Source organism: Pantherophis guttatus, chromosome 2 (genome assembly GCF_059756535.1).
Source record: "Pantherophis guttatus breed Tessera chromosome 2, ASM5975653v1, whole genome shotgun sequence".
In the NCBI taxonomy this organism is placed as follows: domain Eukaryota; kingdom Metazoa; phylum Chordata; class Lepidosauria; order Squamata; family Colubridae; genus Pantherophis; species Pantherophis guttatus.
In genome coordinates, this window is record NC_142064.1 from 114,399,175 (window position 1) to 114,413,051 (window position 13,877).

At 38.9% G+C, this 13,877-nt stretch overlaps 1 protein-coding gene across 1 annotated transcript in view; it reads left to right on the forward strand.

Moving 5' to 3' along the window:
* LOC117656646 (A.superbus venom factor 1-like) overlaps positions 1-13,877 on the forward strand; it is a 109,019-nt gene that overhangs the window by 8,080 nt on the left and 87,062 nt on the right. The window contains exons 2-3 of the mRNA XM_087886535.1: positions 9,404-9,602; positions 11,822-11,984. Of these exons, the coding sequence (XP_087742661.1) occupies positions 9,404-9,602; positions 11,822-11,984 (362 nt within the window). The remainder of the gene's footprint in view (positions 1-9,403; positions 9,603-11,821; positions 11,985-13,877) is intronic.

Below are 13,877 nucleotides of genomic sequence, written 5' to 3' on the forward strand. Positions count from 1 at the left end.
TCTGCTAGTGAGGTGTAAAGGTTTCCTAATCTTGTATTTTCTGATATCTGTTGGTGTTGTTTTTTGATATGGACTTCCTGTAAGTTTATTATATCCATCTCCAATTTTTGTAATTTGGTAAATGTCCGGGTTCTTTTAGTTGGGGCATTTAACCCATTTATATTAATTGAAATCATTTTTATTTCCTGTTCCATTTTTCTTCCTATTTATTTGTTGTCTTTGGTTTCCTTGTGTTTCTTGTTATTCTTTGCGTTTTTCCCCTTGCTCCTTCTTTCTCCATTCTTTCTCTCTCCAGTCTTCTCTTCTCCTCTTGTTCCTCTTCTGTTTCTTCTGTAGGTTGTTCCTCTTGGCTCTTATTCTCCGATTCCTCTCTGGATTCTTGATCTTCCTCCAGGATGAAGTGTTGGTCAAAAAATTCCTGGGCTCCTTCCAGACTATCTATCTTAAATTTCTTGTCCTGCTACGAGATTAAGATGCCCTCTGGTAGCAGCCAACGGAACATCACTTTGTGTTTATTTAGTTGTGTTGTGAGGAAGCTGTAGTTTTTCCTCTGGTCCCTTACACATCTCGGAATTTGTTTCAGTGTTATTATTTCTTTCCCTTTGTAGAAAATCGCGTCTTCTCTCATTTTTCTGTATATCTCCTCTTTTATCATTTTCTTTGTAAATTGGACGTGTACTTCCTTCATCCTATTTTTCCTCTCCCTTACCTGAATATATATCTATATATCTAATTAATTATTAATTACTAGAGTGTTAAGGATATTTATAGAAGTAATTCATAATCCAATAAGATTAACTTTTATTTTGAAGACCTACACCATATAGACCATAGACCTTAGACACTATTACTGATAAAATACTATCATAAATAATGATATTGAAACACAAATAAGAATAGTCCAGTGCATGAAATTTTGGGAGAACCTACAAAAAAGAGTTAAGATGACAAGTACTGGAACAACCACCATAACCAAAGCGAATAAGAAAATAATTTCAAACCAAGCCTCCCCTACAGCATCCCCTGCCCAACAGAGGTCTATAGAAACCATGCTTGGAACAGAAAAAGAGAAGATGGGCTCTATTTCCAGTATGCAAAATATTCAGTCAATTTTGGCAATGATACAGGAATCGATGAATAAGACCCAGGAAACAATTGCTAATAACCATGAGGAGACAAAAAGAAAACACGATGATCTGAAATCCGATGTGGGAGAGATAAATGATAACATAAAGAAAATGGATGACAAGATAGAAAAGATCCAGCAAAACATTGCCAAAAACGAACAAAGGATTCAAAAGACAGAAATCAAAATGGAACAGACAGTTAAGAAAGTAGAAATGCTGGAACAACAACAAATAGCAAGTAATCGAGAACTCGAAGACTCACTCACCTACCTGGTAGCCAGTTAGTTTTGTGACAGTTCAACAACACTGAAAAAAGTTACCTATGTAAGTTCACACTTACAATCATTGTAGCATCTGCAGGGTCACATGATCAAAATTCAGATGCTTGGCAACTGACTCATATTTATGACAGTTGCAGTGTTCCTGGCTCGTGTGGTCACTTTTTGTGGCCTTCTGGCAAGCAAAGTCAATGGGAAAGCCAAATTCACTTAACAACCATGCTACTAACTTAGTAACTGCAGTTACTGTGGCAAGAAGGGTCATAAAATGGGGCAAAATTCATTTAACAAATGTCTCGCTCAGCAACAGAAATTTTGGGCTCAATTGTGGTTGTAAGTCAAGGACTACCTGTATTTTAACAGAGGGATCCCTAGAGATGCGATCATTGGTATATAGAGAGAAGAGCAATGGAGAGAGCATAGCCCCCAGGGGCATCTGTGCTTATTGCTGGATATTCAGTGTGATTTTCCCTAGCTTTGCCTGTTGCTTCCTATTTGTCAAAAACCTAATAATCCACCTACAAGTATGGATAGCACTGGTAACTGAATAAGTCGAGAGAGAAGAATTTCTGGAATGCTGAGCTGAAGTTTACAAAAAGGACTCTTGCATAGATCCCTGGAGATTCAAGATGTTGCCAAATGTAGTGCAGTGCCATGTTGATACCATCATCTGTCAATCTATTTGCTCAGTTGGCAAACTGCAAGGAGTGTAACAGTGGATTTGTGATGATTTTCAGATGGGCCAGCACTAGCTTCTCAAAAGTCTTAATAACTACAGATGTCAGAGGAACCAGTCTGTACTCTTTCAGCTCCTTGATTGGGGGTTGGGAACTGGGAAGGTAGTAGAGGATTTGAAGCAAGAAAGGACATAACATATCTCTAATGATTTATTAAAGATGTGGGTGAAAATGGGGGCTGAAGTTGAAGTTGTTCAGCCCAGGCTTTCAAGCAGGAAGGATTTACTTCGTCTGGACCTGGTGCTTTTCTGATCTTGACAAGAAGACAGTGTTTGTAAAAGCATATATTCGCTATCACAATTAACTTAATTAATTATTGACAATTATCACCATGAACCAGGGGTGAAATCCAGCAGGTTCTGACAGGTTCTGGAGAACCAGTAGGGAAAAAATTTGGATTTCACCCCTGCTATGAACCCTTATCTACGTTTCAATTCTTGGATCAAGGTGAGGAACACTTTTGTTAATCCAAGGAAATTTATATGGAAATAAGTTTAGGCATTGATATTTCTCAGCACTCTGTGCAGTGCTGATCAGTGGTGTTATTTATTTATTTATTTATTGAAATAATTTTTATTACAATTTTCCTTTACACAACTCTAAAACATAATTAACAGACTGTGTCATTTTCATATACTTTGGATCAACATTCCATACAATATATACATTATATACATTCAGTATCTAATTTTTTTTAATTGAAAAAGTTTTTCAAATACAGATTTTTTCCCCCTTTTCCCCCCCTCCTCCCTAACCCCCCTCCCCCTCCCCTCCCCCTGTGGCTTCTCCAAAATAAAACCCAGATTAATAACAGATTATATAATACTTTACCATCCTTTTACTCCACCCCCCATATGCTGACCATTTCTTTCTAACAATATTATTATATCCCCCCTATACTATACATTTCAGAGCAACATTCAGCTGTAAAATTATATAATAAATCCTAATTTGGCAATTTCAACTCATAATCTACCCATTTCCTCCTCCCCCATACATATATCTCTTAATTCAAATATTTTACGTATATTAATATCTGGACATTTCATCCCTTTTCCTAAGCTAAACAATCAGTAAACTAACCTATCTCCACCCACTTTCCTACAGGTCTACCATACATAATATTTTTAATATCTTTGTTCTTCTGCTCACACCACTAAAAAATATTTCCATATGTAAATAAAATCCTCAAATGACTTTAAGCTTGTAATCCATATGATATCTTCTGTAGTGTCTTTCAACTGGATTATTAATTCCATCGCCCATGTTAGGGTAACATCAAGTTCTAGTTCCAACAGTATATTCAGTATCTTCAATTACCATCTGCCCCCATCAATAATAAGTGTTTTCGTATATAAAAAACCACCCGAGTGACTTTATATTTATATTCCATATAGTATCTTCTGTAGTGTCTTTCATCTAGATTATTAATTCCAACCACCGTGTTAGGGTAACAACCAGATCTTCTGCATGCCTCAATCCCATAGTTCTCTTGCCTTATAGCTCAACATATACGTAATCCATTTGTCAAAGAGTCCAAAATAGAAAGTTCCAATCCACTCAATTAGAGGCCATCTTCCACATCCCAAAAGCACAGCACTGCAGAGATCTGTTATTCTTCTCAAAATAGTATAAACCAATACTTTGCCTCAGCTATATTTTCATGTATCAGCTGTCTATAAATCCCGCTTATTATATTTAATCGTCTCTTAAGTAACTGGCATTAGACTGTTGTTTAGTCTAAAATTTTTTAGTTTTGTAGAACCTGCTTCTTCTTTTCTTAACTTTTTGTGGTTTAGATCTCCATCCTGGTTGCCTTTCTAGGACTTGTATATCAGCTGATTGATTTCCATGCTGGTCTGTAACTTGATAAGACATCACATTAAGATCCGAAGCCGCCTCTCTTGTATTTATAGGTAATCCAACTATAACCTCTGAAGGAGAATCCAAAAGTGGCTCGTCCAAAAGGGCCTCTGTAACTTGTTGTTTTTCCATTACCTCCATCTCCATCTGCTTAGCCTGGGTTTCAATCTCTTGTTGATTTTGCTTTTCTTTATTCCCCTTGTGTGTTCCTAACACTGATGGCATACATGGAGATGTTGAATCCATTTTAAAAACCTTGTAGTAAAATTCTTCCACTTTTTCAACAGTATTTAATTGATATCTTTCTCCTTGATATCTCAATATTATACCAACTGGAGCATCCTACCTAAATGGGATGTTTTGTTTCTTTAGCTCAGTCACCAAAAATCCAAAATCCTTTCTATCTTTTAACATCTTGGACAGCAGCTCTTTATATATCCAAATCTTCCTTCCATTCATTTCAAGAGTGGAGTTAAAAGACTTTTGCACAATATCGTTTCTTATTCCTTTATCAGTAAAGTAAATCACCACATCTCTAGGCAACTGCCTTTGCTTTGCCACCCAAGAATTTGCTCTGTAGGCCTTATCAATCTTACAGGATACCTCTTCAGGACTAACCTTTAAAATCACAGCCAGAATTTCAGCAGACATCTTTCTCAAATCTTCTCTTTTATTTTCCTGTATTCCCCTAATTCTGACCGCAAATTCCATGAATCTGAATTGCATCATTGTGACTTCATTTTCAATCCTTTGTTTTATATTAGCTGCATTGTAAGTCTTGTAGTCAACTTCCTTTATTTTAGACTCTACTTCTGAGCTTTTTTCTTGAATCATTGTTAAATCATTTTCAATTCTTTGTATTTTATTATCCAAATTATGAATCTTATAATCAACTTCCTTCATTTTAGACTCTATTTCTAAATTGATATCTTTATCCATCTTTATAATTATTTCTAAGAAACTTTTCATATGTTGCTTCAGGTTATCATACTTTTGTTGAACCAACTCTTTAATTTCCTGTCTAAAATTTTCAAGGTTCTGGTTCACAATCTCATCATGTCTTGCCATCTCCTCCAATATATCCTCCTCCTTATATCCTCCCAAATTCGTAACAATGCATCTCTTATTTTGTGTCTATAAGGATATGAGTGTGTCCTATTCCCTTTATCTCACATAAAGGAATGCCACTCCTTTTGCAGATCGTGTCCTTCCAGTGTTAAGATTCTTCTATTGTTTAAATTAACCCAATCCCTTATCCAAACCAGAGTTGCTGCCTTGTGGTAAAATTCTCACGCAGGGAGTCCACAGCCACCTCTACTTCTACTATCTTGGAGAGAGAGTAGTTTTATCCTTGCCTTCTTTCCTGACCAAACACATTTTGTAGTAATTTTGTTAAGTTCTCCGAAAAACTTCTTATCTAATGATATGGGAATTGTCTGCAATAAGTATAATAATTTGGGTAGGATATTCATCTTGATCGTCGCTATCCTAGTGATGATCGGTGGTGTTATTTAAAGTGTTTTGTACTTTTTTAGTACAGTGGGCCTGGGAGATCCTGCTGGCCAGGACTTTATAAATAAACTTGCTCATATCTGCTCTAAGTTGGATGCTGGATGGGCAAGGTCTTCTCATATACATGAGAAGTAACATCCTGCTAGATCATCTGGGATTTGTCCAGGCCTGTGGCACTGAAGTAGACATGGTCATCTGTGGAATGAGCTCAGTCATCTATAAAGTAGATCTGGGCCCTCCTGGCTGATACGTACAGCTAGAGAGGAAAAGGTAGCTGGATACAGGAGGTGGCACATTCATCCTTGAGGGATGGATGGTACCCTCAGCTGTAAAGGAGAAGGTAATGTGTTTCCTTGTCAAGAATCCATCACTTGACCTGGCTATTTAAGACTAGCTAGTAAAACATTAGGGCTATTTAATATTTTAACATATCCCTTTTAGGTGAGATGGTTGAATTATAAATACACAGAAGTGTATTTCATATAAACTTTCATATATTTTAACTATACTGTGGGCATGAATCTATGACACACATGTAAAAGGGACACGGCACAACATTTTTGGGTCACACGCCAGCCTTCACCAACACCCAGCAATTATTTCTTCAAAGTAGTTTTCAGAGGCCAGTTCTTGTGTGAGGAAGTCTCTGTCTCTCCATGCAAGAAGACCATGTTCTCATACAGCCTCTGAAGCCTCAAAAATCACAGGGCAAAAGGATGAGCTTTCACAGGGTTTTGTGGGGGCTGTGGAAGAGCTTTCTCTGAGGCTGCCTCAAGAACGAAGGCCTCAGGCAACCCAGAGCAGCCTCAGGTAGGCCACAGGGGTCTGTCAAAAGAAAGAGAAGCCCACCTGAAAGTAAGTGGCACGAGGCAGATCCTGGGGATCACACACATGATTGCACTGTATTTTTTAAAAAAGAAATGTGTACATAAAGAATGTGTTTTTAGTTGGGGACATGCATGTGTGTGTGCGTGTGAGAGAGAAAGAGAGATGTAAGAAGAGTCCAATTAGGCATTTCCTGAATTTTTGACATGGCAACCACAAAAGGTTCACCACCATTGTCTAGCCAGGTAGGGATGCTCTAGTTGCCCACATTTCACCAGAAAGTCCCCCCTTAACATGGCCTTTTCAGTAGCAGTTTCTTCACTTTAGAGCAGGTTGATCTCCAGATAATTGGTTTTTTTTTCTCTGTTGCCTTGCAAGTACAATGAGTATTTCAGTACTAGAGACAAATTCCTTGTGTGTCTGTCTAATCACACTTGGCCAATAAAGTATTCAATTCAACTCAACTCAACTCAACTCAACTCAATTAAAACACCTATCGTTCAGAAGGAAAGTGAAAACAGTCGTTTCTTTCAGGGCTTCTGGAATGGGGCCCCTCATTAGATGGCAATAATTTACATGGATTTGAAAGGATTGATAAAGAAATACATAAATAAATGCAATTTCTAATGTTGCTTGCATTAACCTCCCCAAGCACTGGAGAATTTTAATAGCAGGAGTCATGCATGAGTTTCTAATGCCACTTCCTGGCACAAGGGCACAATATTTTTTTCTCAGAAATGAACTCCAGCTTGAAATTGGCTGTGCCATTGCGGATTACTATTCTGCCTCTTTTGCACCTCTGCTCAATACCTTTCCATCACCTGACTTTCCTACACCTGGGCATCATCTAAATAAGGCAACATCCAATTCTGACGATCATTTGATTCATGCACTCTGATATCATAGTGCAAGTGCAATCTTTATTATCTATTATGTCTATGTGGGGATACATTCCTGCAAGAGCTATTTGTTACTCCAATCTCCATATACCCTATAGTTTGCAAAAGTAATCAGATAGCTCTGAGAAGCCAATTAAATTACACTGCAGACAATTTATGTGAAACTGCACACTTAATCAGATTGCAAGGAGGAAACTCCAGCAGGCCTCAGTTTCAAATTGCTCTGTTTAAATGCAAACAGAGCCAGAACCAATAAAATGTGACTAAAGATTTCAAGATATGATAATAAGGCATTTGTTAGCAATGTATAATATTAGAGTGATTTTATTTACACAGCCTTAATCTCCCATTCACACAAGATAATGTGTTCATCTAAAACATCTAAAAATGTTTTTGTTTTCTCCACTGCTTTACTTTTGTTTTTGTAATAAATATGCCTGTGCTGTTAGTAACAAAACCTACCATTTCTTTCCCTGCACGTTCTGTAAAGGCCTTCAATTGTTGACATTCCAGTATTACAAAATGGTATCACAATACCATTCTTTTCATGCAGCCCTTACTTGGGGCTGACAGACTATACCATTTTTTTAGAACCAAAAGCTGCCCTTGGAAAATGCTGGATCAAGTGGGTAGGCGCTGCTTTAACATCAGTTTAGCCAGTTTGCTTGGTGATTAAAGTGCCGGCCTGGAAATCAGGAGACTATGAGTTCTAGCGCTTCCTTAGGCAGGTAACTCTGGGCCAGTCCCTTTCTCAGCCCAACTCATCTCACAGAGTGGGTTTTGTGGGAAAAATAGGAGGCAGCAAACTTATATATGCTGCTCCTTTGAGTTGTACAAAACAAAGGCAGGATATAAATGTAATGATGATGAACCTGATGTAGGGCTCTCTGTGGAAGAGTGAACTGTAAACCCAAGTAAGCCCTCTGTGTGCAACAGCCAAAAACATATGAAGAAAACATATGAAGAACAGTTGCAGGATTTGGGTTTGGCTAGTCCAGAACAGGGCTGTCAAACTCCTGGCCTGTGGGCCAGATGCATCACATGCTGGCCATACCCACGATTGGTTTAGCGAAGGGAGGGAAAGTCCAGATACATCACGTGATGCCGCTGTGACGATGTGAGTTTGACACCCCTGGTCTAGAGAAAAGAAGGACTAGGGGGGATATGATAGCAGTATTCCAGTATCTGAGATATTGCCACAAAGAGGAGGGGATCAACTTATTTTCCAAACGGAGGGCAGGACAAGAAATAATGGTTGGAAACTAATCAAGAAGAAAAGCAACCTGGAATGAAGGAGAAACTTCCTAATAGTGAGAACAATTAACCATTGGAACAGTTTGCTTCCAGAAATTGTGGTTACTTCATCACTGGAGGTTTTTAAGAAGAGACTGGACAGTCACTTGTCTGGAATGATATAGGGTCTCCTGCTTGAGCCTGTGATTGGCCTAGAAGACCTCCAAGGTCCCTTCCAGCTCTATTCTGATTGATAGGGCTCTCTGTGGAAGAATGAACTGCAAACCCAAGCAACCTCTCTGTGTGCAGCATCCCAGGCGCAGAAAACTACAAACCAGCTCTTAAAACAGTGTAAATTTCCACCTCATCTTAGGCAAGGGTTGGAGGTTAAAGATGGGAATCACTAACTCCAAAAAAAAGGTTGATCTCACTTAGTCAAAATCTAGCCATTTTGCAGCCAATTTTCAGCAATGTAGTTTCAGGTGCCTGGATCTGCAGATGGGGTTACTGGAGGACTGCATGCAGGCTGGGGACTGCCTGATCTTGGATGAAGACACAATTCTATTTTTCAAATCAGAGATCAAACTTTGTTCTTTCATAAAAAAGATTGTCCTTTATGCTGCAAGGGGGCACTGCATTGTTCATTATAATGTGTTGATTACATTACAATACCACACAGGTTACTGTGCCAATAATGGTCAGTCTCATTTTATAACTAAAAAAAGCCAGCATCCCAAATATCTTCTAGGTGATATAAAGATACAATAGATTTACTCATTTTTCAACTGTATTTGAAAGCTTTCTGGGTCACATCTCTAACCATTTACTTCTTCACTTTTCTAAAAGAAGAGATAATGGAGATGCCTCATCAAATGCCTCACTTTTCCTAAGCAAACTAACTCAGGAGATGTTCTTTCCTTCTTCTGCAGCTACACCCTCATCACCCCTGGTGTTCTGCGAACAGACACAGAAGAGCAAATTTTGGTGGAGGCCCATGGAGACAATACTCCAAAACAGCTTGACATCTGGGTTCTTGATTTTCCAGGGAAGCAGAGAGCCTTGTTCCAAACCAGAGTAGATATGATTGTGAATCCAACGGGAGGCATGCTTGTCACTCCAACTATAAAGGTGGGTGTATGGTGATGGTTGCAGTAGAGTCTATTGCAGTGTTGGTGGATCTTTTTAGCACCGAGTGTCAAAACAGGAGCACCGAAAACCAGCATGTGCATGCCGGGAAGCTGCTCTTCTGGTTTCCGGCACTTCCCCAATCCCGAAGTCCAGCTGGCGGAAGAGAAACAGACGACAGCTGGTGTGCCCAGAGAGATGTCTCTGCATACCACTTCCAGCATGCGTGCCATAGGTTCTCCATCATGGGTATCTTGTATCCCTGTAAAAAAAAAAAAAAAACAAGCTAAAACTCTGTCCAGTCTGGCTTGAGGGGAAGTCCTATGCACCTTAATCAAACATGATTAGATCGTCAGATATTGAGAGAAATTGACCATATAATTCTAAGGAGGAAAGCAAAATGGAATTTTGGGATGCATGTGTATTTATTTTACAGTTCTTACTGCCACAATTACTGAAAGATTCTCTGCAGCATTTCACACAAACAAGTAAAATATAATAAATATTTAGATCAAAATCAGTATCAAAACCAAAAATCAATCACAGGTCTGAGTCTGCTAACTAATTGAGCCCAAAGAATGTCAAACAACTGCTGACATCTTTTCTCAGAAAACTGAGAAAAGTTCTGCAAATTGGACCATAATCATACTAACACAATTGCTACATTTCTATATGCAGTGATTTCCATGAATAGGCATATTAAATGTCCTAACCTTGCAGTGATGAAATTACAAACCTTTCTTTTTTTCTTTTATCTGGTTTTATTACATCTGCTGCAATTTCCTTTTTTCCCATTTTTGTATTAACTTTTAGTTTTATGTGAGTGATACACTGCTTTTCATATACATTATTTGGTCATTGCTGCTATGTTTTTATCGTGCTGGTTAATGACTATATTTAAATAAATCTGATTTGATTTGACTGACTAGTTAAATAAGATTAGTGTATATTTTCATTTTCTTTCTGAATGAGCATGCTTTAACTTATTTTGATTGCTTTTTGTTAAAGATGTAATAATATTTAATGAAATAAATCTTAGACAAACTCTCACTAAATAAGCCCTGCAAGGTTCAGAGAAGCTTTTGCCAACTGGGTGCCATCTGCAGGCATTAAACTGCAGACTGTGCCAGCCTGTGCAAGTTGGGGATTTGGGGATACTCTAAAAGTCATAGATTCTAACCTTTGTATAATTTCAGGGGGCATTGTTTACCTGCCAGTAAAGACCAGGAATAATTAATTTGATTCCCTAGCTCTGGGGCAATTTCTCAGTCTGTGGGTCCCATAAAATCATTCTTTTTTTTCCTGTTTGCAATAGCTCTTATGCATTAAAAATAACAAACTATAAAATAAAGAGTGGTCTATGCATGTCAAAGTCTCTCTGTTTGGATTTTATGGTGGATTTTGTAGGCTAAATGATTTTGGCTGGTTATTGTAAGCTGTTTTCATGTAAACTTTAGATATTATACAATTATTATAATAAGGAGATATATTATTGGAATATATTAATGGAATATAATAGTTCATCTTGGTAAGTGTGTGTGTGTGTGTCTCAGTATTGGGATTCAAAATTTTTACTACTGGTTCTGTGGGTATGACTTGGTGGGTGTGGCATGGCTTTGTGGGCATGGCAGGGGAAGGATACTGTAAAATCTCCATTCCCTCCCCACTCCAGGGGAAGGTTACTGCAAAATCTCCATTTCCTCCCACTCAGCTGGGACTCGGGAGGCAGAGAATAGATGGGGGCGGGGCCAGTCAGAGGTGGCATTTACCGGTTCTCTGAACTACTCAAAATTTCTGCTACTGGTTCTCCAGAACTGGTCAGAATCTGCTGAATACCACTTCTGATGTGCGTGTATTTGGAAAATCGAATAATTGTCCAACGAAAAAGATTCGATGTGTTTGGATTTATGATCCTTCAGGAAGTGAGATGGCCGAACCAAGACAGTTGTGTAAATTAGGAGGGAAAAGGCCAGAGAGAACAACGTGGGGTTTGTGGGTGTACTGCAGTGGACAGATGTGGCTTGTAACACAATGTAGCAACACATTTTAAAGATAAGCCTATGTTTGTCATTCTGTGATCCACTTTGTTTTCATTTTTGACCCAGTAGAAATTTTTGGACCAATGTTTTAGTGTTGTTGCCTAGGGCTAAGGAATGAGGCCTCAGGTGGCCTTTAGTCATGATTACGTTTGAAGCCTCTGCTCTACTCATCTTCTCATCCAGATTCCTGCAAGAGAACTGAGTAAGGACTCCAGGCAAAATAAGTATGTGGTTGTGCAAGTAACTGGTCCTCAAGTGAGTTTGGAAAAGGTGGTTCTCCTTTCTTACCAGAGTGGCTTTGTGTTCATCCAGACAGATAAAGGCATCTATACACCAGGCTCTCCAGGTAAACTCTTTTTCTGCCTCTATTCTTCACTCCTCTGGGGTCCCACTGTGATTATGTGATGAATAATACTATAAACAAAACCATTCCTGAGATTTGTCATTTATTCAAGATATTTCCAGAGAGTGGGGAATGGAAGAATGTGTGTCTTGTGAGTGTTGGCACTGGTGATATTGAGAAATCAAGCTTAGAAAGTTCAGAAAAGATTTAAGAAACACATTGATAGATGGTCCAGTGGAATGTAATCACAAATTAGGAAGGGAATGGAGACGTCAAAGAAGATGTCACCCTGACTAATTGCAAGCTATAAAAGGGGTAAACTCTTGAGGATTATGTGAATGATCTTTTTTTAAAAAAATCTTTCTGTGTTTTTTTTTTAGAGAAGAAAATGTGTAATCCTGAAGGTCTATTCTTTCCAGAAAGGCTTTTTCTTTAGGTTTCCTTTGAAGGTGGTGTTTTTGTCTAAGATCCAGAAGATCCATACTGAAGTAATCTAGAAACATTTAATCTAACATTTAATCTTAGTAATCTACTAAGATCCAGGAGGACTCTGCCTTCCCTGGCAAAGTAAGGACACCTCCTTGGAATGGGCTAAGTTTAATGACTTCCTAGCAGGCTGACATGTTTAACTCTCTCATTCACTTTCCCATTCCCTTTTCACATACTCTCTCCCTTTTTCCCTAACAGAAGGTCCTGTGCTCTGGCAAATCCCCCATGCTTTCTAGACTCTAAATAAAATAAAATTATTCTATTCTATACTCTATTGGTAGAACAGATCTTTCTGCAGTTAGGAAAGGCACAGAGGGAGCAGAATCCAGCTGTGATTGGGAGCAGAATCCAGCTGTGATTGGGAGAAGGGTCATGTCTTAATCTCACTCACACATACAAGCATACACACATTTCTCAGCTCTTCTGGGCTTTAAAAGTTACAATTTGGAGATGCTCACCTTCTTTCCAAGCAGCCTTGAAGCTCAAAACTCAAAATCCCTTTACGACCTTAGTTCCAAATGGCCATGGTCTGGAAAAAATCCACCCACAGACAGAATGGGTCTATGCTGGCAAGGGAGGCTTACCCAGGCCAGGGGTACCCATTGGTCAGGTTAGCTTGGAGTCCCATCTGGGGTGCCAAATTGTTGGAAGAAATACCTAGTTCAGTTCCAAGCCGGGAGAAAGGCACTGGAGACAAAATGGAGGCTGGAGGCTGATTGGAAAGAGGGTTCATTTATTGATGAACAGGACCACATGGGTTGTGGTTCTGGTGCATCTGACCACATGGAGTTGCGAGTAGGTGGCTTTTATACTTTCTCTTGGGCTTTGCACTTGAACTTCCTGTTCCTGTGCAAGAACATGTATTCTATTAGTTGTTGTAGGGGTCATAGCTGGCTCTATAGGTTGTCTGAGCTAAGTTTGGTTGAAGTTTGGAGGCTGATGCAATGTCTTTAGGAGATTATGCAATGTGGTGAGCTCTGCTGCTAGATGGTAGTGGGTTAATCTTATTATGTCCTAAAGGGTCATGTCTTAATCCCATCACCCTGGAGCTGAAGCTCTTTTGTTTTGTAGATAGGCTGGCCCAATCTTTCTCAATGGGTACAAAATATCTCCTGGGTGGTGGGGAGGGAGCTGGGGCTCTGAGTTTCTGTCTCGCTTAAGATTTTTATTTCTCTTTTAGGGGAAATATTTTATCCTGCCTTTTTAAATATTTCTCAAAATATTTAATTTTTCTGGGAGGGGGGTAGCTTCCCATAAGACTAATGAGCTGTTTTTCTAGAAACTGACCCACATCTGCTTTTTAGGATTTACAGTGAGTCTGGCAGACAGCTGCTGTCATGGTTGAGATTTGGCTCACTTTGCAAACCCTGCTTTCAACTAAACAAGAAGAATGAGGGGAGGGAATAG